We start from the raw sequence: 26,593 nt of genomic DNA on the forward strand, positions 1-26,593 counted from the left end.
TAGGGGGCATTGGTTCTATTAGGTCGATCGGCCACTGCATGAATGGCCATGTGCTCGTCTAGGTGAAGTTTGCTGATCGGAAATGTGGACACGGGCTTGAAACACTGGTAATTGTCGCACCTTTGAACATACTCATTAGCATTTTGGTGCATAGTTGCCCAATAGTAGTCCGCGTTAAGAGCTTTTTGTGCCAGGGAACGGTTTTCTGAGTGGTTTCCACAAACCCCTTCATGGATTGGGCTAAGAATCTTTAGATCGTTGGGAGGCACCAGGCAATAAAGATATGGTATTAAGAGGGATTTGAGAACAAACATGCTGTTCTACATGTAGTAGCATCCTGCCTTCGTTTGGAGCTATCTTGACTATAATTTATTTGTATGGAGCATTCCATGGACCAAGTAGAATCTTGCTAACTCGGGCTGTTGATCTACGCTTCTTCGACTGTTGGTTCCGTATCTATGCTCAGCTTTTCCAAGTACTGGATTGGATGTAGCATTTAAGCTGATGATTTAGGGTAAAGCCTAGGTCTGCCAATGCGTTTGCATAGGCATTTTCAACTCATGGAACCTAATGAGATTGTACATCTAGAATGTCACTAGCTGATCTTATACCTTCACCTAAATATAGTGTTGTCCTTGGATGTTTTGCTGCTTATTTCCTTGAGGCTTAGTTAGTGATCAATTGGGAATCAAAATAGATCGCGAGCTTCTTCACCGCTAGGTCCTTCGCCAATTAAAGACCTGTTAGTAAGGCTTCATACTCTTCTTTATTGTTTGGTGCTTTGAAGCTTAAAATGATTGCTTGCTTGAGCATCTAATTGTCTGAGGTAGTGAAAATTAGACCTGTTCTCGAGCCCAGGTAGGTAGATGAATTATCGACGTATAATCGCCAGATATCTTCTGCATTCCTGGGCTGAGTCGCTGCGTCATTCAGGTTAGTGGTAAATTCTACTATGACGTCTAATAATGCATGGGCCTTTATCGCCGTGCGGAGACTAACCATATTAGCCAAGTTCCAACTCCCATTTCGTCACTCGTTGAGAAATGTATGGACTACAAGACTGATTGTAGAGGGTATTGTGTCATGACAATGACCGAATGTCCTTAAAATGTAGGGTCTAAACTTTCGACTTACAACAATTAACGCCAAAATTAGCTTTTCCAAATGTAGAATATAGACAGATGTGCCCCCAACTCTTTTCGTTTGAGGGCAGAGCTTACTGTTACTTCAAATACCTCCAGATAAATATATAGGTCCTCTGTTGCTTCTGGCTTAGATAGTAGGGTAGATGATATTATGTACTTCTTTAAGTCTTAGAGGAAAGGGTTGAGTGCCACTGCTCATCCGGTCAGACTTTGGATCTCTTTCAGAGTAGTGGGGGAGTTCATATCCAGGATCTTTTTTATTTGCCTTAGAGTTGGATATGCCTGGATTCCTCTCTGGGTTGCCAGGTACCCTAAGAATTGTCTTGAGGGGACTCCGAATATGCATTTGGCATTTGGGGAGATTGAGCTCCATTTTGTACACCTTGAGGATGTTGAATGTCTCTCCCAAGTTTTTTTATGTGGTCTAACCGCTGCTTGCCGTCACTAAATTGACCATATGGCCCAATCGGGATATGACATTACAAGCCAACTCAATGACATAAGCCATAGTAAGATATTTATGATTTACAAGAATTTGAACAAAACATTCATTATTGATAAAATCCAAAGCTACTACAAAGTTCACTTATCAACCTCCCCACTTGGGGACATAATTCTAGGGATAAGATCCCATTATTATCACATCACATCAGAGCAGCTAGAAGTTTCACATACTGCAAACACATAAGGGTGTAGTGCCATGTATAATCAAAAGTATGATCATACAATTTTACAAACTAGCATAAACTGCAGCAAAGGAATCATCACCCTAAGTCCAAAAGATGGATGCTTCACTGCTAAGCCTACTCGTCACCATCAGGGTTCTCCTTATTCTCGTAACATCCTAAGAGGTTGTCGGTGCCACGTGACGTTGTCGGAGAGAGTTAACAGAGCCAATGGAATATATTTGTTGGAGGAGAATATGCCGTTAAACTTAATGACACAGTTGACGTCGCCGTTAAATCCAATGGAGATAGTCATTGACAGTCGCCATAAAGTGCATAAATGTAGAACACAGTCAAGTTTGGTTTTTCAAATCAAATTCAACGGATTTTCATCCTAACATGAACAAAAACTAATATAAACTTACCCAAACATGGAATAGGGCAAATGAGAGTCGAACCCACCTGAGATTCGATGGAAACTTGTTGGAGTTCTTCATCGGATTTTGGAAATGAAGAATAGAGAGCATGCATGTTAGAATCACTAAGTTTTTCCTAGCTAAACACATATGCAAGGGAGTATTTAATTACCTGGAATTGGTTCCAAGCAAATTTGGGCACCACCAGCCACAAACTTGCAGGAGTTTGCTCGGACAAGATAACCGATGACGAGATACACGTATAGAGGAACATGTAGGGTTAAAAACCCATGATTTTGAGTTAAATTTAGTAGGAAAACACCATTTCAGCAAGATAAAAGCAAGTCATTAAAGATTTCCTAGAAATCTCACCTGGGTTCGAGTTTAGAGCTTTGAAGCTCTTGGCATTAATGGCAGAGCACCTCATGGTGCTCCAATAGTGCATGTAATGGTAGGGTTGGGATTCTTATGTCCTAGAGACTCAAAGTATGCGATTTTGGAGGTTGATTTTGGTTGCAGTTGAAGGGATAGTGTAGGGAGAGATAGAGAGATAATAGAAAGTTAGAGAGAGAGTGTTTTAGAAAATGAGGGAAAGAGAGACGGAGTGGGGTGAAACCCACTAAACAATTTTAAGTGAAATTACCAAATTTCCTTTCTCAGTTCCAATTATTTCAATTTAGCCCTCTAGGATTCGAATTAAATTTCATTTTTGATTTCACATTCACGTACATGAAAGTGGTAGGAAAACCCAAGAAAGTATAAGAAATTGGATCTCAAGTCGAGGCTTGATAATTAAATAAGACACCCATTCATGGGTAAAATAGCCATTTTATAAGTCTTGGGAATAAAATATAATATTTTAAAGAATAGGATGTAACAGAGGCCTCTATGGTTACTCTGATCTGCTTCTTGAACATCATGTTTACCAGCCATGGATAAGTAGTGTCTGCATTCTTAAGGTTGAAAGGCATGACTTTGTAGTAGTTGGTGCCTAACTCTATAACGATTTTCTCCTTGTCAAGCTCGTGCATGTCAATTTTATTATAGCTTGAGTATGTATCCAAGAAGCTGAGCAGCTGGTTCCCAGAATTTGAGTTAACGAATAGGTTAATTTCAGGAACCGGGTAATTATCTTTAGGGTACGCCTTCTTGAGGTCGATGTAATGAATGCATACTCTCCATTAGCCTTTTTCTTTTTTCATCAGTAGCACAACATTGGTCAGCCATGCTAAGTGCGCCACTTTTTCAATGAATCTGGCCTCTAGTAGCTTGTCAATCTCCCACTTTAATGATCATCACTCGTTTGTATGCGAAATATTATTTTTTATGAGTCACTGGTTTGGCAGTAAGGTCAACATGCAGCTTGTGGTAAGCTATCGCTGGATTGATGACGAACATGTTAGAAGGTGACCACGTGAAAATGTCATCGTTTTCCCTAAGAAAAGCCTTGAATTCCTCATTTCCTCGTGCTTAGACATGAGCCTATCCTAACCGTCTTCTCGACTATTAGAAGAAAAGAATGATGTAATCGGCATCTTCTTCGGGTTTCTATCTTGTCTCGCCCGCTGTCACATCAATGTTGACGCTATCTTCTTGATTCATCTGGTGTAATTGCTATTTGGTGGAGGTAGAGTTGTCTTTCTATACTTTAGCTACTACTGATGGGGTAAAAGACTTTTTTTTTGTCTCCTTAAGAACTTGTACAGTGCATCATCGAGACATAACCTGGCCAGACTTGATTTCTTCGAATGCTTATCCCTGGATGAATTGGATCTTTTGATACTCAATTGAGGTCACAAAATCTCGTTATAGGGAGACAAGTTGCTAACAATCATGAAGGTCTGCGATGAGATAATTAAAGGATTTCTTACGTTGAGTGTGATATTGCCACTAGCAGTTGAGGTAAGTCCGTTGAATTTGATCAAGACCTTTGTTTTTCGTCTGATTGTGTTCTCCAGGCCCATTTTTAGAATCACTGATAGTTGTAGAATGTTGACTGTGTTGCCATCATCCACCATAATTCTGGCAATTATGGTGTGGGCCAGTTGAACAAATATCACCAAGGCATCATCATGGGGAAAGTTTACTCCCGTGACGTCCTACTTGGTGAAGCTGATGATTGGTCTAGGTAGAACATCTACAGCTTGAACCTAGAAGACCGATCTCGCTTGCTCGATCCTCCTTTTTTGGAATTGTTGGTGAGCCCAGATGCTTAAAATCGATAAAGATGTCGTTGATTCGTATTGTCTTAGTTGGGGGGTTCAGCATCGGTGTCTACGCCTCACCTCGGCAACTCTGTTGGCTTGTCCAGATACTTGTCACATTTGCTTTCCTTCATGTGCTTCTCAAGATACCTTATCCAAGTAAGGTAGTCATTGGTTGTATGCATCAGACTCCTACGAAATGCACAAAACTTCGACTGGCCCATCTTGGAATATCTCCCTTCATAGGTTGTGGCATCTTGAACAATGGTTTGCTCTTAAGTTTACGGAGAATATGGTTAATCAATACTGAGAACGTAGGAGATGAGCCTTCTTTCGTCGGGGATAGGCCATTGTGCTTGCTTCCTAGCTTGTGTTTTTCATTGAGCTACTTCTCGCTCACTCTTTTTCTGAGCTGCCTCTGAGTTTTTCCATGGTTGCTCAAGTGGCTTCTAGGTGCTCTTGGCTTCATCCCAGAGTGTGTGTTTTTTTGCTAAAGCATAAGAGTATCAGGATTAAGTCCTTGCCCATGATTAGCTCTTTCAAGAGGGGTTGATCTGCTGGGAACCCTATCCTAAAAGCTGAGCTTGCAATGGTATCATCGCATTTGACTTGAATTCTCTACCCTGAACCTCTTGATATACGTGTAAAACGACTCATTTGGATCCTTCTTTATGTTGAAAAGGTAGTCACATTTTTTCTTGATTGAGAAGTATGATGAATATTCTTTAGTGAAAACCAAGGAAAGTTCATCGAAGTCCTGGATTGAGCACAACGATAGGGTGTGAAATTAGCCTTGCGCCTTACCTTCGAATGTTGTGGCGAAAATCTTGCATACGAAACCGTCATTGTTACTATAAAAGATCATGGTGCTACAGTAGTGGTTGAGGTGCTTATCTTGATCTTGGTCTCCCTTGAAAAGGGTGAAATATGGCAAGCTAAACTTTTACGGTGGTTCCGTCTGCCTGATCTCTTCCGTGAACGATAACCTGCTCATGTTAGCCACTTCTCTTTGAAGGGCATTGTCATGATTTTAATGGGTTAGAATCCATGCAGCTGCTTTGTTACGAGCCTTTATACTTCTTTCTAGATTTGCCTCTGTTTGGGCAGTAGAGCCTCTGGCTACCCTTGGTGTTGACTTACTAACCTGTGCTACTTTTCCGCTTGTCATGTTCATCTGTACCGCCATTGCGGTGCACGTGGTTCATATATGGTTGGTGAGCGAGTTGCTCGATGTCTTGCTTAGTGTGGGCTACTTATTGAACTCGATTTGGACTACTCTCTTACTTCCCTCCGTCCGTCATGTTGTTGTCTTCTTCAACGCTTCGTAAGATGATCTCCTTGCGAGCCTAGCTGTGAGTGGACGCTTAGCTTGTAATGTCCAGAATACTCATCAAGTGTAGACCTGTTGGAACCAAATTTGTGCACATTCACAGATGAAGGCGAGAACCAGGTTGGAATTGTCCATGATCACCAATGAAGGGAGAATATGGTTGATTGATAGGTGTTGTTGAATTCGGAAAGGATAGCCTACATATCTCTAAGAAAGAGAATCAAACCACGATGTAGTTCTAAGGAAGAATGGCGTAAACCATCATTGATGAATAGCCTATGGTTGGGTGTTGGGAGATGAGTTCTCCATGGACGTGTCTATACGTAGACAGCGGCGTAAGGGCCTCTGTTAAGCATAACGAGGATAAGTGTATTGTGGCTTTGTAGGCAGAGATTGATAGGAGCATATTTATGCAACTTAGTTAGCTTGTTTTCTTGCTTTTATGTTGTTAGTTCCTAGTTATTTTAGTATTTTTAGCTATTTTCGTGTGTTTGTAGGCCCAATTGGCTAAAGTGGCAAGAAAGTGCAATTTGGAGCAATTTGGAGCAGTTTTAGGCTTGGAATGGTTAGCACATGCTTAGAGCAAGGTGGATGGATGAAATTGAAGTTCAAGAAAGGCTAAGAATCTACTAAAGAAATGGAAGAAATTAATTCAAGACTTGGAAGAAAAGGAATCAGCTACAAAGAAGGAAACATGAGTCAAACTTCCTTATTTTGACTTTGTTTTTCTAATCTTTTCCTACCTAAGTTCCAGCTGCCAAAGAGGGTCCCTAATTAATTTAGGACACTTATATATATGTTCTAGAAGGCCTAATCCTTTTCCTAGAGGGATGCTGCACAATTCCCCCTTTTCCTTTCCTTTGTCGTGCAAGGCATCCCCTTTCCCCTTTTCCTAGCCCTTGCCGCAACTTTCCTATCCTCTTCTCTCGGGGATTCTGACTTTAATTACCCTTTTTCCTTGAGGATTTGGGGTCCAAATCTTTCCCAAAACATGTAATTAATGCCTTGCCCTTTCCTCCTTTGTTTTACATATTTTGCCGCACAAATAAGGGGATTCGTTCACCCATACATTGAACCATTCAGCCATCATCCATCACACAGCCGCACCACCCTTCCATAACACACCACAACCTAATTTCATACATAACCACCTTGTGCCGTAGCCTTGCAAGGAAGAAGGAGAGGAGAACCCCTTGGAGCTGTGCCTTTCAAAGTTTGGATTATTGGAATGTTCTTAGGTGTAATTTATCTTAGTTCTCAATGTTTAATTTAAGTTTTCTTTGTTTTGTTGTGAACATGAGAGGCTAAACTCGTTTTAGCTAGAGGAGATTTTGAAACCATGATTATATATGCAATATGAGTTGATTAATTCCAATTATAGTTTTGTGAATCGTGGATGCAATTTACTTAACTATTTGATTCAGAACTTATTCTTGTATGTTGATTAAGGAGGCCTACTTAGTTTGCATACATGAATTTGATGCTAGAATAAGGGAGTTTCACATAATTGTTATGAATTTATATTCATAAGTAGTGGAGGTCGCTGGTCACGATCGTGTTAAGTTAAATTCCTGGCATGAGTATCATGATGTCATAGTTACGAATGCCTTGTCAATGCTTATGATTTTCAAAAAGCTTAATGATCTTTACTTGTGTCTCTTTTATGCAGTTCATGTAAGGAACTTGGGAAGAATAATTTGGTTGCCGACGCATTGTCTATGGAATTCAATGATTTAAGGAAAATCTGAGGGTTAATTAGTGATGACATGGTTAATTTGGGGCATTGAGATTCACAATTCAATGAAAAAGTAACTAGAAATCAATTTTTGTGCATATATGTCATGTGTGGAGAAGGATCCTCAAGCTAGCTTATAACCCATCAATTCACCCCAATTTGCATTCCTTTACGTAGTTTCTGCAATTTGCTTGTTTTTACTTTAAATTCGTCAAAAACCCAAATCCCCTTTTACTTTATGTGTCAAACTAGTTAAAATCTATCCTAGTTTGTGTTTTTGAGTGTTTTGAGTCATAATCAATTCAATTTTCGTCCAAAGTAAGTCCTAGTGTCTATTTTGAGTCTTTTTTATTGTTTTGTGCAGTTTTGAGTTTGTTTAGCTTATTTTGAGTCATATAAGTCTAGTTAAGAGTTTTAGAGTCTATTTTTCTGTTTTTAAGTTTAGTTTTGTGTTTTTAATTCAGTTTAAAATAGATTAGCAATCCCTCCTAATCCCCGGCCTAGAATGATCCCTACTTACATCTTTACTACAATTGTCAATAAGAGGGTTTAATTTGAGTCCTATTATACAATACATCCAATTTTTGGCACCATTGCCGGGGATTAGCAACTTTGCTAATCCCCCGTTTTTTCTTTTTGTTTCTTTTTCGTGTCTTTTAATTTAGTTTCTGACTTTGTTTTGTTTTCTTGGTTTTAGGTACTAGTTTATGACTCAAAGCTCTCAGCCTGTTCGTGTAAATATCTTGGACTTTGACAACGATTTTGAGTGGACTTTGAGAAGGAAGAGGCATCAAGAAGAATCTAATCTACTTAGCCCTGAACCCGAACTTGAAGAACAAGAACTAGAAGAGGAAAAGGAGATCACGACAAGGGAATCAGACGAAGAACAAGTCATGGCAGCGAACAATCAAACAATCAAGGAGCTTTTAGCCTTGGGATTGGACAATGCCATACCCCTATGCATTCAATATCCAAGGGCAACTCAAGATAAGACCAATGAGTTCGAGTTGAAGTCTAGTTTGCTACATCATATTCCCAAGTACCATGGGCTGTCCATGGAGGATCCAAACAAGCATTTGAAGGAATTTGAAGTGGTGTGTTCAAGCATGACCCCAATCAATGTGGATGGCAACATTTTGAAGATGAAAGCTTTTCCATTCTCTTTTTTGGAAAAGGCTAAAGATTGGTTGTACGAATTGGCACCTGAAACAGTCACATCTTGGGAAAGCACGAAGAGAGCTTTCTTAGAGAAATTCTTCCCCACTTCAAGAGTCATTCTTTTGAGGAAGAAAATTAGTGGCATTCAACAAAACCAAGGAGAGTCCTCCCCAGTGTATTATGAGCGTTTCAAGACTCTAGTTGCATCATGCCCTCAACATCAAATGAAAGAAGAGCTTCTAATTCAATATTTCTATGAAAGATTTCTTCCAATTGAGAGACAAATGCTAGGTGCATTAGCGGGAGGAGCTTTGGTTGAAAAAACACCAATTAATGCCAAAACCTTAATTGTAAATCGAGCCTCGAATGCGCAACAATACGAGGGAGTTGGACAAAGGGATATCCCACGGTAGCAACCACAAGTGAATGAGGTAAGTGCAATTTCTGAAATTCAATGTTAATTGGCTAATCTCATTGTTCGTATGCCATAGGTTGTTGATGGATCCAAAGTGCAAAAACCAAGTGTATATGGCGTGTGCACCATGCAAGGACACACCTCTAAGCAATGCCCTCAATTGATTGAGAATGGAGGGTGGGAAAGTGTTAATGTCGTGGGATTTCAAGGCCACAATCAGCCCAAATATGACCCATTCGCCAACACTTACAATCTAGGGTGGAAAGATCATCCAAACATAAAGTGGAGGGAGCCTCAACAACCTCAACAGCAAGGAGGATTTCGTCCACCACCCTCTGGGATGTTTCCAAGGCCATACGCACCTACTCAACCCCAACCACGATCTGCCCAACCAAAAATAGGTTCGTCCATGGATAATGATCAAATTGTTTAATTATTAACCACTTCGGCGCAGGGAGTACAAAATCAAACCCAAGCAATGCAAAATCAAGCCAAAAGATGGATGAATTGGAGAAGCAAATGGGGAAAATGGTGGAATTCATGGGCCAATTCGAAGAGCAAGGTAGATTGCCTAGTTCAACCGTTGTCAATCCAAATGGAGGATTTGAATTTGCCAAAGCCATCACACTAGGAAGTGGCAAAGAAGTTGGAACTAACCCAAGACCATCCAAATCAAGTCAAAAAGAGGATGAGAAGCTGCAATTCGAGGAAGAAGAACAAGATAAGGCCACGGCAAGGATTGAGCAATCCTTGCCGTAGCTTTCTAAAGACCCTAAACCATCCACTCAAACAAGGTAAGTCCAAATTCCATTACTTCTAACCCTATTCCACCCAATGCACCATTTTCTCGTAGATTCATGCAATCCAAGAAGGATGAAAGTGAAAAGGACATTTTGGACACTTTTAGGAAGGTGTAAGTCAACATTCCACTTCTTGATGCAATCAAATAAGTTCCCAAATATGCTAAATTTCTGAAGGAACTTTGCACCACAAAGAGGAGAATTTCGAACAAAAAGGTAGTAAAGGTAAGTGAGAATGTTTCAGCCGTTTTGCAACGAAAACTGCCCCTTAAATGCAAGGACCCAGATAGCTTTACTTTCCCTTGTGTTATTGACAATACCAAGTTTGAACGTGCCATGTTAGACTTAGGTGCATCCATTAATGTCATGCCATATTCAATTTATGCATCTATGAACTTAGGTGAGCTGAAAAATGATAGAGTGATTATTCAATTAGCCGATCGTTCTAATGCATATCCAAAAGGAGTTTTCGAAAATGTTTTGGTGCAGGTTAATCATCTAATCTTTCCGGCTAATTTCTATGTGCTTGAGATGGAAGATTTAGCCCATTCCACAACTTTGCCGATTCTACTTGGAAGACCATTCATGAAAACAGCCCGCACCAAGATTGATGTGTCCACGGGGACTTTGACAATGGAATTTGATGGCGACATTATTAACTTTCAAATTTCTAAAACTATGAGATAACCTAGTGATGATCATTCATGTTTTTCTATTGATATTATTGATTCATTGGTGCAGAAACATCTTGAACAATTACATAAGGATGCATTTGAAATGGTCATTACAAATGGAATGAGACCCAAAAACCAAGGGATAGAAGTAAACCACACCCACAACAACCTTAAAGAATTTCATGCCATGCCCCCTGGTGAAGAAGTAGCTGAGATGGCGGCAGCCCTAGAATCATTGCCACAACAATATGGTAAGCTTCCAATCCCAATTTCAGATTTCGTTTCTACTAATAAGTTGCTTCTTTTAGTGATACAGACACCCTCCCCTGAACTTCAACCATTAACAAGTCATTTGAAGTATGTTTTCTTGGGAGACAACGAGACATTGCTTGTCATTATCTCATCCACACTCACGGCATTGGAGGAGGACAAACTAATTAGAGTGTTAAAGGAGTACAAAGCAGCCATTGGATGGACCTTGGCCGACATTAAGGGGATAAGTCCTACAACTTGCATGCATCAAATACTTTTGGAGAAGGGGGCTAAACCAACTAAAGAGGCTCAACGTCGACTCAACCCTCCAATGATGGAAGTTGTGAAGAAGGAGACTATTAAGCTACTTGATTGTGTGATTTATCCAATTTCGGATAGTCGTTGGGTTTCACCAATCCAAGTTGTTCCAAAGAAATCTGGAGTCACTGTGGTGAAGAATAAAGAGAATGAGCTTGTGCCCACCCATATCCAAATAGGTTGGAGAGTTTGCATCAATTATAGGAAGTTAAACGCCACCACAAGGAAAGATCACTTCCCTTTGCCATTCATTGATCAAATGCTTGAAAGGTTAGCCAGTCATTCTTTTTATTGTTTTCTTGATGGTTATTTGGGATATAATCAGATTGTTATAGCTCTAGATGACCAAGAAAAGACCACATTCACAGGTCCCTTTGGTACTTTTACCTATTGTCGAATGCCATTTGGTTTGTGCAATGAACCAACCACATTTCAAAGGTGTATGGTAAGTATATTCTCAGATTTTGTGGAAAAGATCATTGAGATATTTATGGATGATTTTAATGTTTTTGGTGATTTGTTTGATGATTGCTTATCTAATCTCACTTTAATCTTAAGACGATGCATCGAAACTAACCTTGTTTTAAATTGGGAAAAGTGTCACTTTATGGTAAAACAAGGCATAGTTTTGGGTCACATAATCTTAGAAAAGGGAATTGAGGTTGATAAGTCAAAAATAGATCTTGTACGCTACTTACCCTTTCCCACTTCGGTGAGAGAGGTTCGTTCTTTTCTTGGACATGCAAGATTCTATAGGCAATTCATCAAGGACTTTTCAAAAATTTCACAACCCCTTTGCTGTCTCCTTAAAAGAGAAGTGTCATTTGACTTCAACAAGGAATGTGAGAAGGCCTTCAAACACCTCAAGGAGTTGCTTACCTTGGCCCCCATCATTGTTCCACCAGATTGGAGTCTTCATTTTAAGTTCATGTGCAATGCCTTAGATTATGCAATTGGAGCTTGTTTAGGCCAAAGGAAGAACAAGCAGCCACATGTCATCTATTATGCATCCCGGACCTTGAATGATGCTCAATTGAACTATTCCACCACTGAAAAAGAACTTCTTGCTGTTGTGTTTGCTTTAGATAAGTTTCGTTCTTATTTAATTGGCACTAAAGTTATTGTTTATTCTGACCATGCAGCGTTGAAGTACTTACTCACCAAAAAAGAGGCCAAACCAAGGCTAATTCGCTGGATGCTTCTCCTCCAAGAGTTCGATATTGAAATTAGAGACAAGAAAGGAAGTGAAAATGTGGTGGTTGACCACTTGAGTCGTTTGGTACACAATGAGGAGTCTTTACCTATCCTAGAAGCATTCCCAGATGAGCAATTGTTGTCCATTGAGGTATGTGAACCATGGTATGCCAATTTGGTGAATTATTTAGTGACTAAACAAGTTCCAAACACCCTAAATAAGCACCAACGTGATAAACTCAAAAAGGATGCACGGTTTTACGTGTGGGATGACCCATATTTGTGGAAATGTTGCTCTGATCAGATTCTTCATAGGTGTGTGCATAATTTTGAGTTTAATTCAATTTTAACTTTATGTCACACTTATGCATGTGGGGGTCACTTTGGCACACAACGCACAACCCTTAAGGTGTTAGAATGTGGATTTTATTGGACTACTATCTTTAAGGATGCTAGAACTTTTTGTATGACTTGTGATGGTTGTCAAAAAAGTGGCAATATTGGTGCAAAGGATCAAATGCCGCAGACCCCTATTTTCAATGTTGAAATTTTTGATGTTTGGGGCATTGACTTCATGGGTCCTTTTCCTTCTTCATATGGATTCACTTATATTTTTCTTGTGGTTGATTACGTTTCGAAATGGGTGGAAGCAAAAGCCACCCATACTAATGATTCTAGAGTGGTTGCAGATTTCATCAAAACTAACATTTTCTCCAGATTTGGAATACCGAGGGTGTTTATAAGCCATGGAGGCTCCCATTTTTGCAATCGGACCATTGAGGTGCTGTTCACGAAGTACAATGTCAAGCATAAGGTTTTGACACCCTACCACCCTCAAACAAATGGGCAAACCGAGGTTTCTAATAGAGAAATCAAGTAGATTTTGGAGAAGACCATTGGACCAACTCGGAACGATTGGAGCTTGCATTTGGATGATGCATTGTGGGCATATCATACGGCTTACAAAACACCACTTGAGATGTCTCTATTTTGGCTAATCTATGGTTTGGAATTGGAGCACAAAGCATATTAGGCTGTCAAGACATTCAATTTGGACATAGATGCGGCTGGAATTCATAGGAAGCTCCAATTGAATGAACTTGAAGAAATCAGGAACGAAGCATATGAGAATGCTCGTATTTACAAGGAGAAAACTAACGCAATCCATGACAAGATGATTCGTGGCAAGACATTCTCTAAAGGGCAGAAAATATTGCTTTTCAACTCCCACCTACGTTTGTTTCCTGGTAAGTTACATTCTAAATGGATTGGTTCTTTTGTTATTATTAATGTTTTTCCTTATGGTGTAGTCCAAATCCAAAGCTTAAGGAACGACCAAGAATTCAAGTTGAACGGGCATCGTTTGAAACCATACTATGAGAATGTTGAGGGGCAGGTTGTGGAGGAAATACCACTCCATGCCATGGGCTCCAATGAAGTTTAAAAGAAGGTATCGTCTGGCTGGAAGATGTTAAAGCAAGCGCTTCTTGGGAGGCAACCCATGCATTTGAATAAAGAAGACCTAGGACTCTCCAATAATCCCCAACCAGATTTGCATTCCTAAACCCTTCTCTTTATTGCTTTTACTTTGCCATGATAGTTATGTTTGTTAGTTTGTGTTGTTTGATTGTTTGTGTGTAAATCTTTGTTTGAAACATTGAGGACAATGTTTAGTTTAAGTATGGGGGGGGGGGGTAAACAAGCTGTTTTTGCATGATTTTGTGGAATTTATTCACCTATCACTTCTAAAGTTGTTTCTCACTGATTTTAAGTGTTTTTGGTGTGTTTTGAAATGTTTTCATGTATCTTAAACAAAAAATACGAAAATTTGAAAAAAAAATTTAGAAAAAGTTTTGAAAAACCCAAAAAGAGTCGTTTTAGAGTTGTTTTTGTGTGTTTGTTTGTGTCTTAGGGTACCTTCCAACACAATGATGAGGATTTGGTTTTTAATTGCATAACTGTTAAAGAAAGTTACAAACATGGATGGAAGTTTGATTTGCTCTTTGGTTTATGCTTAATTGTAGTTGTCGTTTACAAATTCACAAGTAATCACAAAGAAAAAAAAAAATCAGTTTTTGTAACATGCTTGAAGGAAGGAACTCAAACTAATGCTACAACCTTGAGAGACTTGAGCCTAAACGTTATTTGGAGAGTTATTAATCTGTGATTTCTTATTTTATAAAGTTGTTGCATGATCTCGTCATTTCTTTGCTTGGTTGCTACTTAGAATGCGTTTTCATCATTATTGTTCCAAATACTTGAACTCATGCCCATTTCATTCAAAGCATGATATTGATTGCATAACATACAATAAGATGAAGTTGTTTAGTTAAACCAAAGCCAAAAAGCCTTACCCTTTGGATATGTATTGCAGGTTTAACCCTTTTGAGCTTTGTTTAGCCTATTTTCTTTGTTAACCACATTATCCTTACCTAGCCTAGCATAGGACTATCCACACCCTTGTTGTTAAAGGATAGTGAAGCATGACTTAGAGGGAATACCTTTTGATCAACACTTTGTAGAAAAACAAGTGTGGGGGAAGGTAAAAGGGCACGGAAAAAGAAGGAAAAAAAATAAAAACGAAAGAAAAAAAAAAGAGAAGAAAAAGTTGTGAAAAGAAAGAAAGAGTTGAGAAATAAGTGAGAATGAACTCACAAGTATTGGTTGTTGAAGAAAGGGTCCAAAAGTTTGAATTTGACCCTAAGTGTTACATGAACTTTCCCCTTGTGTTTAAGTTAGTTTCTGCCATCAAAAGTGAATTTTAAGTGTTTATTTCATTACTTTGCTTCCTATTGTTTTAAGAACCTTTGTTCATCCTCTACCTTTCTTTGTTCGCCAATACCCTAGCCCTATTACAACCCTTGAGACTTTTATCTTGATTGTTATGTATTTCAATATGTGGAGTTTGAAATTGGTATGAGCATATGGAATCCCTGGTTCTTGCTTCTAAGTAGTAGCATTCCGTTCATGAGATCATATACATATCATAATAATAATTCCAGAAAATGCTTTATTCGTTATAGCATATGTGAGTATTAGTCCACATGTGATGTGAAAATTAACTTGACACACAAATTAAACCTTATTGATGACAATTGTAGTATATATGCAAGTAGGAATCGTTCTAGACCAGGGATTAACTAGGGATGCTGATCAACACAAATAAGACTTAAAAACACTAATTTAGACTCTATAGACTTAAAACTAACTCAAAACACTCAAAACAGCAACAAACAATAAAAAAGACTCAATTCTAGACCTAACAAGTGATTTTGACGAAAATAAAACTTAACTTAACTCAAAAGAACCTAAACTGACTCTAAACAACTCAATACTATCAAATAGACACAAAACTAATTATATGGGGATACTTAGACGAAATTTAACTAACTTAGACTCAAAATAAACAATGGGGACATATTTAAACTAGTTCTAACTAAAGGACACAACTCAATGTCAAGGGGGGTTTATTTGGACGAATTAAAACCTAAACTTAACAGATTGCAAAACAACTTAAAAGACTTCAAATTAAGATGAATTAAATGGGTGAAAAGCTAGTTAGAGGGTCCTTCTCCACACATGACATATGCATATAAACCAATTTCCAGTTATTATTCCTTTAGACTATGAATGATAATGCCCCAAATTAACCATGAAAAAGCATAAATTAACTTCAGATTTTCCTTATTTCATTGAATTGGACGGAAAACACATCGCAACCAAATTATCTTTCTCAAGTTCTCTATATGAAATGTATAATAAAGATACATATCAAAACTCATTAAGTTCTATGAAAATCATAAGCATTGACAAGACATTCATCACTATGAAACGCGTGAGACTCATACCAAGGATTTACTTAACACGATTATGACCAGCAACCTCCACTACTTGTGAATATAAGCAAATAACGATTACGTGAAATTCCCTTATACTCTAGCATCAAATTCATGCATGCAAAGTAAGTGTCGACCCTCAACCAACATACATAAACAAGTTTTAATAACTCAGATAAGCAAATCACATTCAAGACTCAAGAAACAATAACTAGATGTAATCAATTCATATAAAACATATAATCATGGCTTCGAATTCACCTCCAACTAAAAAACAAATTAGTTCCACATGTTCATCATAAATTGAAAACCAAATTAAAATAAACATCGAACTAAAACTAAGGATAGAAAGCACCCAGAAACACTCCACACTCCAATGGTAGATTTTGTACCCTCCTTGGATAGCAGATTGCACGACACTCTTCTTCTCATTCCTTCCTTGCTTGCGGCACTAGGGTGATGTGGTGTGAATTATGGTTGAATGTATGAATGGATGAATGATTGAATGATTGAATGGATGGGGGGAGGGGATTTTTGCGGCAGAAACATTATGTATATATAGAATGCACAGCAAACCCTAGGGTTAGGCAGAAATCAGGTAGGAAAGAGACTAAGGTGCACCAAAATATGAAAGGAAAAGGATTGCACAATCCTAAATGAAAAAGGTTAGGGTTTTGGACCTTTTAGAAATTAGAAAAACCAAAGAGAATATGGAGAGGGTGCGACATACATTTAGGAGCAGATAAGGTCTTCTAGAAAGAATATTAGGGCAGATTTCGAGAAGAACAAAGGCTAAGGGGTGCATCACCTTTGTAAGAGAGGGATAGGACCTTCTAGAACCACATATCTAGGTGTATTAATCTGAAATTAAGTCCTTTTTGCAGCTGAAATTAAGGTGGAACAAGATTAGGTTAGGATAAGGTTTGGATAAGATGAGGTTCTTTGGATAATGTTCCATATTTCTTGCTATTTCCTTATCTTCTTTGTCTTGAACTTGTTTCTGCAGATTTGTATCATGTTCCTAGCCTCTTTTGACTTGAAATTCGTCCATCCACCTTGCTTCATATGCAAGCTATTCATTCCATGCCCAAAAACTGCTCCAAATGGCTCCAAAATGCATTTTCTTGCTCCTTTTACCATTAGGACCTACAAACACACGAAAATAGCTTAAAACACTATAATAAGTAGTAATTAGCTCACTAAATGCAAGGAAACAACATAGCTAAGTAGCATAAATATGCTCCTATCAACATGTTTACATCAATCTTCTCATATATACTTAGTATAGGGAGTATAGTTAGAAAATCTGTGTGAAAATAGAAAGTATATCCAATGAGGAATTAAGGGAGTTCTCTAAGGCATGTTACTACATTCAAAATGTTGTTTTAATTGATTAAATGCAAACTAGTGAGTGGTGACTGTGGTTAAGTGTTTGCTCAAGTATAAAGAGCGCTAAAATCTGTGGGAGTAGTGATTTTTAATATGTCATGTGCATTGGAAATCCCTGAGGCAAATGTTGGAAGATCTAGATTGTTGTTTGTTTTGTTTGTTTTATTTTGTTTTGCTCGAGGACTAGCAAAAGCTAAGTGTGGGGGGAATTTGATAGGAGCATATTTATGTGATTTAGTTAGCTTGTTTTCTTGCATTTATGTTGTTAGTTCCTAGTTATTTTAACATTTTAAGCTATTTTCGTGTGTTTGTAGGTCCAATTAGCTAAAGCGGAGCATTTTGGAGCTGTTTTGGGCTGGGAATGGTTAGCACATGCTTGGAGCAAGGTGGATGGACGAAATTGAAGTTCAAGAAAGGCTAAGAATCTGCTAAAGAGATGGAAGAAATTAATTCAAGACTTGGGAAGACAAGGAATCAGCTACAAAGAAGGAAACATGAGTCAAACTTCCTTATTTTGACTTAGCTTTCCTAACCTTTTCCTACCTAAGTTCCAGCTGCCAAAGAGGGTCCCTAATTAATTTAGGACACTTAAATATATGTTCTAGAAGGCCTAATCCTTTTCCTAGAGGGATGCCGCACCATTCTCCCTTTTTATTTCCCTTGCCGTGCAAGGCATCCCCTTTCCCCTTTTCCTAGCCCTTGCCACAACTTTCCTATCCTCTTTTCTCGGGATTCTGACTTTAATTACCCTTTTTCCTTGGAAGAAAAGGGCTAGCCACCCTATGCCAGCGACTTCAATGAATGATGGCAGGTTAACTCAATCATGACTAGTGAGTTTTACTACTTACAAATATATGTTCATAACAATTAGGTGAAATTCCTTTATATTCTAGCATCAAATCCCTACATGCAAACTAAGTGTGCACCCTTAATAAACATACAAGAATAAGTTCTCAATAAAGAAGATACGTAAATCGTATTCATGTTTTATGAAACAATAACTGGATGTAATCAATTTATATAAAACATATGATCATGGCTTTGAATTCACCTCTGGTTAAAAAGAAACTTAGTTACAAATGTTCATCATAACTGAAAAGCAATCTAAACTTAAAACAACGATAGAAAGAACCCAGAAAACTCTAGCGACTTCAATGAATGATGGCAGGTTACGGCACACTTTTTTCTCCCCTCTTATTTGTGGCAATAATGTGTATATATAGGGTAAAGGCACAATTAAATCCCAGAAGAAAAAGGATTAGGTTGTTTGAATTATTTTAGGACTTCTAGAATCAGATAGGAAATGTTGGAATGTGATAAGGATTCCTCCTTGCAGTTGGAGATAAGATAAGGTTAGATAAGATAAGATAAGGTTCGTTTCCACTAGGATTCCTTTTTCTTATGTCATTCCTTGTCTTCCGAGCCTCAACTTTAATTTCTCCAGATTTTAGCACATGTCTAGCACCATTTAAACACCAAAAATATTCAGCCCAAATGTTATTCACTCATGCTATCCAATCCAAGTCCAAAACTGCTCCAAATTGCTCCATTTGACTAGTTATTGTCATCTTTACCAACTGGACTTACAATAATACGAAAATAACTTAAATTACTATAATAAATGGAATTTAACTAAGTAAATGCAAAGAAATAAGATAACAAAGTCACATAAATATGCTCCTATCAATAAGTGGGGTACTTATAGGAGAGTGGCCAGCCCTTTTGGTTGAGAGTGGCCAGCCATATATGGTGTAATTGGGTGGATAATTGCATGATATTATGTGAAATAATATCTTGCAATTAACATGGCAATTATTCCTAATTTCAATAGGAAGTTTTGGGAGTTACCTTTTGAATCAAATCAATAAGGGATTGATGAGGAGTGATGAGAGGAATTTGAATAAATACCATATTGATCAACTTTGACTCTTCCTTGATTAAGCCGTTATTGTCCGTTGCATGCACATGGCAATCCTGGTACGCCTCAAGGGTAATCTTATCTTTTTAACGCAAAAGTCCACATGTCGCTTCCATGATTTTTTGGATTATTTTTTGCTCCACAAATGTCTATAAATCAATCTACAAAGGGCACTATTTGAAATTTTGCCTAGATACTTCACTACCATTATGTGTACGGTTTCTTGGGTGACTGCTTTGGCACTCATTTTCCTTTGTCAACCTTAGATAAGTTGAGGCCTTCTTCATCAACTTCAGTCAAGTAGGGGCCTTTCATGATGAAGTATTCTGGCATGCTTGTACAAAGAGCCTTAATGATTTATAGGTGCAAGCGTTGTTTAGAAGTTGTGAAGGTTTGAGAATGGATCACCTGGCAAGGGTTGGCTCGGCACAGCAAGTCCTCGTAGATGATTCACAACTTCGTTTTTCAGATTTATCTTACCTTACAAGCCTTCGTTCGGGGTGTGTTTCGTTGCAGTAAGGTGATCGATGTATCGTTCAGCCGTATAGTCCTCACTGTTTCAGTAGGCAATTTGGTTTTATCTAACATGTGCTAGGTAAGTTGAAGGAAAATGCACAGTTGGAATCCTTGCAAGCTGTGTATATGCATTGAGAGTCTTGTCCCCGTGCATGCACAAATGCTTCTATCACTCTGCTAACCAAAAGCAAGTTCAAGAGTAATCCGGTGACCTGTACTTACGTAGACCTAGGGGCGACAGGTGGCACCAATTCTTCTCATTCATGTCATGACATGCCGAGATGGGGTTGTTCTGCGGTTCCTACGTAGCTATCACCTTTTGATTATGCGAGTGCATCTCCTTTGCAAGATGGACATGGGACTTTAGCTTCTCAACGCTCATGTTTGTCCTCTCATTGTTTAGATGCTTCTAAAGAGGTGAGTGACGAAGTTGACTCACACGAAGATGAACTTATTTTGCAGCAGCGTCAACAAGTTTTGAACAAGCGACCACTTGAAAGTGCTCAGGATAACGTCGAAGTTAATTTTCATCATAAGAAGAAGAAAGTGTTTAGGCATCCTTAATTCGATGGTCGTGTGTCACTTGAGAAAGATGTATGTATTTCCTTTTTTCTTGTGATTTCTTCTGCTTTCATTGGTTTAGCTTTTGTTTCTAACATCTTTCTTTGTCTTCTTTAGGATGGGCCCTCTTGTTTTTTGGATTGGCAAACATGGGCGTTCATTCCTTTACGGAGATGATATTTGGAGGCAATCTACCTACATATGGGGAAATTGGAGATCCGCCTAGGGCAGAGCTTGTTCTGAATTTGCTAAGTGATCCAAGATTGCCGAATGTAGATGTAGGCATGCTAGAGCCTGTCATGCATCCAATACCTTTGCCAGCTAGTTTTGAGATCTCTCTTAGAGGGCCGAACCTTAGTGGCACTAAGCAGCTCATCCATTGCATCAACCTTCGCACAGCTGTAGATATCAAGAGCCACATTGAGAAGATGATTTCAAAGTGCCCATTGGAGGACCTTGCATTGCTCAAAGAAGACTTGTCGAAGCTTGTTTCTGCGATTAACAACCTTAACGTTGATTCCTTATTCTTTAGAGTCAAGATTGCTGAGCTTATGGCTACCTTAACTGAGTATTCTTCTTTACATGTTGTTTCCTAGACGTAGTTGAATCCAGAGGTTAGAGCTCAGCAACTTACGGTAATAGACTTATCAATTACCCAGGTTCGGTATTCGCAGCAAGACGCTTCGGAAGGTTATCAAGCCAAAGAGACTTCTTTGGCTTCTATCCAGGCGCATCTAGAAGCGTTGGTGCGAGAACAAGAACAGTTGGAAGTCGAAGCATCACGACTTCAGGGTGTTTTCTCAAAGCAACAAGCTACACTTTCTCAGCATCAAGAGGAGATTTCACGCCTAGAGCAAGATAAAGGCATGGCTATGGAGTTGCCCATCTTGTCTCCCACCGATGTGGAGACTTTGAAGACTTTGGAAGGCTTGCTTGAAGATCGTCGCCGTAGTTTTAGGGACATACCTTTCAAGTAGTGTCTTCCGTTCTTTGTACTTTAAGCCCTTTTTTTTTTTCTTTTTTTTTTTTTTTTTTTTTTTTTTGTAATAAGACTTTAGAGCCAACGTATTCCTTTAAAGAAATAAAGTTTACACATTTTGAATTTGCTCCTTATTCTTCAAAGTGTTTGCATTTTTTTTCTTGATGATGTGGCTGTACTTGAAGTTTTGAAGTTTCAAGTTGCCTATGTACCCTCGATTGAGGAGGGATCAAGTCATGAAGTAGTTCAAAGGAATGATGGATTTATTTATTTATTTTTTTTTATTTTTATTTTTTATGGTTTTGATGGTGATTTTGATGATGATTTTAATTTTTGATTTTGCCATTCACAGTTTATGCTCGTGTGGGCTAGAAGCGTTAAGTATCACCTTTTAAGCTCATGCGAACAAGGAGCATTGTGTCATGTGCAGTTTAGGCTCATGGGAGGCAAGGAGCATCAAGTGTCACATTTTAAGCTCGTGCAAACAAGGAGCATTGTTGCTGTGTGCAGTTTAGGCTCGTGCAGGCAAAGAGCTTTGTGCCGTGTGCAGTTTAGGCTCATGCAGGCAAAGAGCATTGGTTGTCACCTTTTAAGCTTCTACGAACAAGGAGCATTGGGTATCTCCATTTAAGCTTGTGGGAACAAGGAGCATTGTTGCCGTGTGTAGTTTAGGCTCATGCAGGCGAGGAACTTTGTGCCTGTGCAGTTTAGGCTCATGCAGGCAAGGAGCATTGCTTGTTTGGTTTAGAGGTAGTAATGCTTCAAGAATTTACCATTGATGGGGTCGACTTTTAAGCCATTTTCTGCCACGATTACATAGGCGCCGTTGGTGTAGACCTCTTGTATTACGTAAGGTTTATCCCACTTTGATGTGAACTCGCTTTTTGTCTAGTGAGTTGTGATGATAGGCCTTCGTAATGCCAAGACAAGATCTTCATTTTGGAAAGTCCTTGGGCGGACCTTCTTGTTGAATACCTTGGATAGCCATGCTTGGTAGCATTCCAAGTATTGTTGAGCTTCGAGCCTCATTTCGTCAAGTGTTTCCACCTTTTGAAGTTGTAGCTTTGCATTTTCCTTTTCAGTCAAGCTGTTTTGTATAGCCATCCTTAGTGAGAAGATTTGACTTTCGAGTGGCAGAGTAGCTTCCACGCCATATATGAGAGAGTAAGGCGTAGCTTGGGTAGGAGTTTTATGTCTCGTCCTATATGCCCAAAGTGCTTTGCTTATTCTTTTGTGTCAGTCTCTATTTGTTCGGCTGATCACCTTCTTTAGGGGATTGCATAGTGTTTTGTTGAATTCTTTCGCAAAACCGTTGGTCGAAGCATGATACATGGAAAACTTGTGCTGCTTGAAGACAAAAGTTCAGTCTTGACCACCAATGAGATCAAGTGCTGAAATTCTGGGTTTTGAATGATTCAGCCTATCAAAGACTGACATTTAAGGGGCAGGTTTAGGCTCCTTTTGATTTTGTTCAACGCTCACACTGATGTATTGAGCGCTAACATTTTTCTCTTTGCACGAAATTTTCATGGGTGTATTTGGTGTGAAGCCAAGTCCAGCTTTGTTGTTGTCAACTTCGTAACCATGCTCCATCAACTTATTTTAAGTCTCAGTGAGGTCGCGTTCTTTGTCATTGACGGTGTTTGCATTCTTTTTTCCAAGATTTGAAGAGGAGGCGAAATCATACCCTGCCTTTGACATGAGTTTATAGGTGTTTGGTCCTCTTGGTTGGAAGAGTGTTCTGTTCCGCCCCCTTTAGCAGGGGTTTTACGAAACCTTGTGGTGGTTTTGAAATTTTAATGTCACCTAGCTGTGTCAGAGGTAAAATTGTATTTGTCTTGAGCAGCAGCTTTACATTGTCCTTATGCAGCTGTATGTCAGCTTTGCTTATTCCAATTTCGAATGGGGATTGCCTATTCTTTCTTCTCGACATTATGATGTATCGGAAGATGGGTGTGTTTGGTCCTTTTGAGGGCGTTACACTCTTTTTTATTATTGTGGGCTTAGCGGGCTCATCGTCATTTTTGCTTGAAGATGGCACAGTTTCCCCTTCTTGTTTCTTGGGCACAGCTTGCCACTCTTGTTTCTTAGGTATGGTTTTCCCTATTGATTTGATTTCTTTTGGAAAAGCTCCGGGCACCATTTCTTCGTCCACGTAGAACTTGGCGTTCGCGAAGTATGATTCGGCTTTGGTGAATGCCTTGGTGCCGCCTTGTATTACCTTTACTCCGTCTCGGTAGAACTTTAAGCATTGATGAAGGGTGGATGACACTACTCCATTATTGTGGATCCAAGGCCTTACTAAGAATAAGTTGTTGGAAGTTGTTACACCAATCATGTGGAATAACATGCTTGATTTGAGTTCATCACTGATCATCTCCACTCAGATCATGCCTATTGTTTTTTGTCCTCCTTGGTTAAAACCTCGGATTAGGAGCCGGCTTCGGGACAGTTCACCCACCTTGATGCCGATTGTGGTCATTGTTGACTTTGGCATGATGTTTATGGCCGACCCACCATCCACAAGCAAGCATGCGGTTGATTTTGTGCTCTCTCACTTACCCAGAGACGAAGAAATGACGGTTGTGAGGCTTTGATCCTAACAGTAAGTCTTCGTCGATGAAGTTGATTACATCATGGGCGGCATAGCATGTGGCATATTCATCCTTGCTTACTTGCACCTCGTGGTCATCGGGACTCGCCAAGACCGCTACTAATGCTTTTCGCATTTCCTTAGACAATAGTAGTGTTTCCTTGATGATAAATTATGTTGGCATGCCTTTTTTGGGCGTGAGGATCTTCTTTTTCTATCTCTACTTCAACCATGTGACAAACAATAGTAGTGCACTGTTGGAAGAAGTCCGTTGGGAAGTATTCATGCAAGGAGACGAGATTACGTGGCTTTTTCTCCATAGGTCCCCCAGCGTATGTTGGCTTAGCAGCTCTTACGTTTCTTTTGGGCTTCCTACTGTTGCGGTGGCAGTGCTTTTTCCCTTGTTCCACCTTTGGTCTTATGGCTTGTGGTCTTGGCTTCCTTATCCTTTTGTAGGTCACCAATGTCCATCATTCTTCATCAGTGGTAGGCATATTTTGGTCGCTTGCACCTAGTAGTCATGCGTCAGTTGGAGAGGCATGGGATCGAATGATCTAAACACAATCGTGGTAGCATGTGGTGTGGCATCTTCCAGGTCAAGTTCAATTTGCCCTTGTTGTGCAAGCTTCATGATGAGCTCTTTGAGGACGAAGCACTTACCGGCATGATGACTTACAATATGATGGTATTTACAGTACCTATGATCGTTAATACGATTTATCTCTTCAAGGCACTTGCATTCAGGCAACTCAATTACCTTATTTTCCAGCAAGTCGTCTAGCATTACAGCCACGTCAGAGTCAGGAAAAAGGTATGTTTTCTGCTCTAGTTCCCTCAAGGAGTTTTTGTACCCATCTTGGGTGTGAGAAGGCTCAGCTCCCTTCATCTCTTTCATTTTCTTTTTGGAAGAGATCTTGACGGGCGCAAAGGAGGTCTTGATGGAGGCAGTAAAGATTGTAAAAGCTTACTTGGCGGGCTTTTTCCTTGTCTTGTCTACCTTTGGGGTGGACACCTTATCCTTTTTGAAGTTGGTGATCAGCTCCTTCTTCCCATGATTGGAAATACTAAGCTCTATATCATGGGATCAAGTTGCCAATTCTTCAAATGTTCTCAGATTTATGCCTTGGATGATGTAATGTAACCCCTAGTGCATACCTTGAACACACATCTCAATGACGAAGGTTTCAAAAAGCCATTTTTTTGCAATCTAGACTTAATGAACGCCACCTATTGATGTAATTGACGACAGGTTCATTCTTCCACTATTTGGTACTCGTTAGCTCCAGCATGCTTATGGTGTGGCAAGTGTTGTAGAAGCGGTTGAGGAATTCCCTTTCAAGCTGGTCCCAATTATTGATAGACTCGGGCTCGAGGTCGGTGTACCAGTCAAAAGCATTACCTTTTAGCGAGTGAACGAATTGCTTATCGAGGTAGTCTCTTTTCGTCCTATCATTGTTGCAGGTTTCAATGAAATGGGCAATATGTTGTTTAGGATTACCCTTTCCATCTATTTGCATGAATTTGGGTAGCTGTTAACCCTTTAGCATCCCCAAGGCATCAATCATTTTAGTGTATGGCTTTGAGTAGAGCATGGAATCATGCGAGCTTCCTTCATATTGCACCTTAATTGTGCTTGTGATTATCTCTTGCAGCTGTTAGATAGAGAGAGATCTATTTAGCTTCTCCTCAGCTTTGTCCATCAGAGGCTTCTCATTTCGTCAGTTTCCTCTTTTGGTGGATCAAACTTCGGGTTAACTTTCTCTTCGTGCTGCGCCTCTAGACAGTTGAATAATGTAGTAATCTCCAAGTCATTTTCCTCTACGGTCATTGTTAGCCCTGTGATTGCTTTGCTCATTTGTGATAGCTGCTCTTTGGTGGATACGAGTTGTTGCTTGAGTCGGCATCGGAAGTCAACGACTCGGAGTACCTCCTCGGGCTTTCTTCCCTTGGCGCACTTAAGAAAGCCAGGGTGATCACAGGCTCATGCCTTGGGTGCTCTTGCTCATTCGGTAGAGTTGATGCAGGAACGGCAGAGAAAACACTTACCTTGCTTTGGGTTGTGACGCCCAAAATACCATTACTTGCAGCAAGGATGTTCTTGTTCTTCGCGTTAGTTGCGAGAATAGCTTGATCCTTTCTTGATGCCATATGTGTTTCTTGTGGATTCGAAGGCAGAGATGAGAGGCAAAAAAGACCCACTAGGCGTGCCAATTTTGTAAACACGAAAATTCTATAACGAATGAAATGAGAACGCATGTACAAAATAGATTTGTATTGATGAATTTGTAGGGCTATAATCTCTGTTTACAATTTTCCTTTGATTCAGTCTTCAAATTTGATGTAGATGCATAGGTTATCGATCCAAGGGTCACGATGATTTGATCTCGGACGAACGATTGAACGATTGCCTCAAGTTTTGAGCTTGAAACAATGTGTGGATAGTTTTCACCTCAAAGTTGCGGCAAAGGTAGTGTTGATGAATGATTTCATTGATT

At 39.4% G+C, this 26,593-nt stretch overlaps 1 protein-coding gene across 1 annotated transcript; it reads left to right on the top strand.

The window, feature by feature from the left end:
• Positions 1-9,566: 9,566 nt before the first annotated feature.
• LOC137735994 (uncharacterized) lies at positions 9,567-13,186 on the top strand. Its single transcript, XM_068475344.1, has 5 exons — positions 9,567-9,800; positions 10,610-11,299; positions 11,438-11,489; positions 12,255-12,457; positions 12,755-13,186. Exons 1-5 carry the CDS (start codon positions 9,567-9,569, stop codon positions 13,184-13,186), a joined length of 1,611 nt encoding a protein of 536 aa, XP_068331445.1.
• Positions 13,187-26,593: the final 13,407 nt, after the last annotated feature.

Source organism: Pyrus communis, chromosome 6 (assembly GCF_963583255.1).
Source record: "Pyrus communis chromosome 6, drPyrComm1.1, whole genome shotgun sequence".
Lineage (NCBI taxonomy): Eukaryota > Viridiplantae > Streptophyta > Magnoliopsida > Rosales > Rosaceae > Pyrus > Pyrus communis.

Excerpts from the sequence above, each read along its gene's own strand:
- LOC137735994 (XM_068475344.1), top strand. The coding sequence starts at position 9,567 with ATGGATGAATTGGAGAAGCAAATGGGGAAAATGGTGGAATTCATGGGC. Across the intron at positions 9,801-10,609 it reads AAGAACAAGATAAGGCCACG|AAACATCTTGAACAATTACA; the intron begins GCAAGGATTGAG and ends TCATTGGTGCAG. Across the intron at positions 11,490-12,254 it reads CACATTCACAGGTCCCTTTG|CGTTGAAGTACTTACTCACC; the intron begins GTACTTTTACCT and ends CTGACCATGCAG.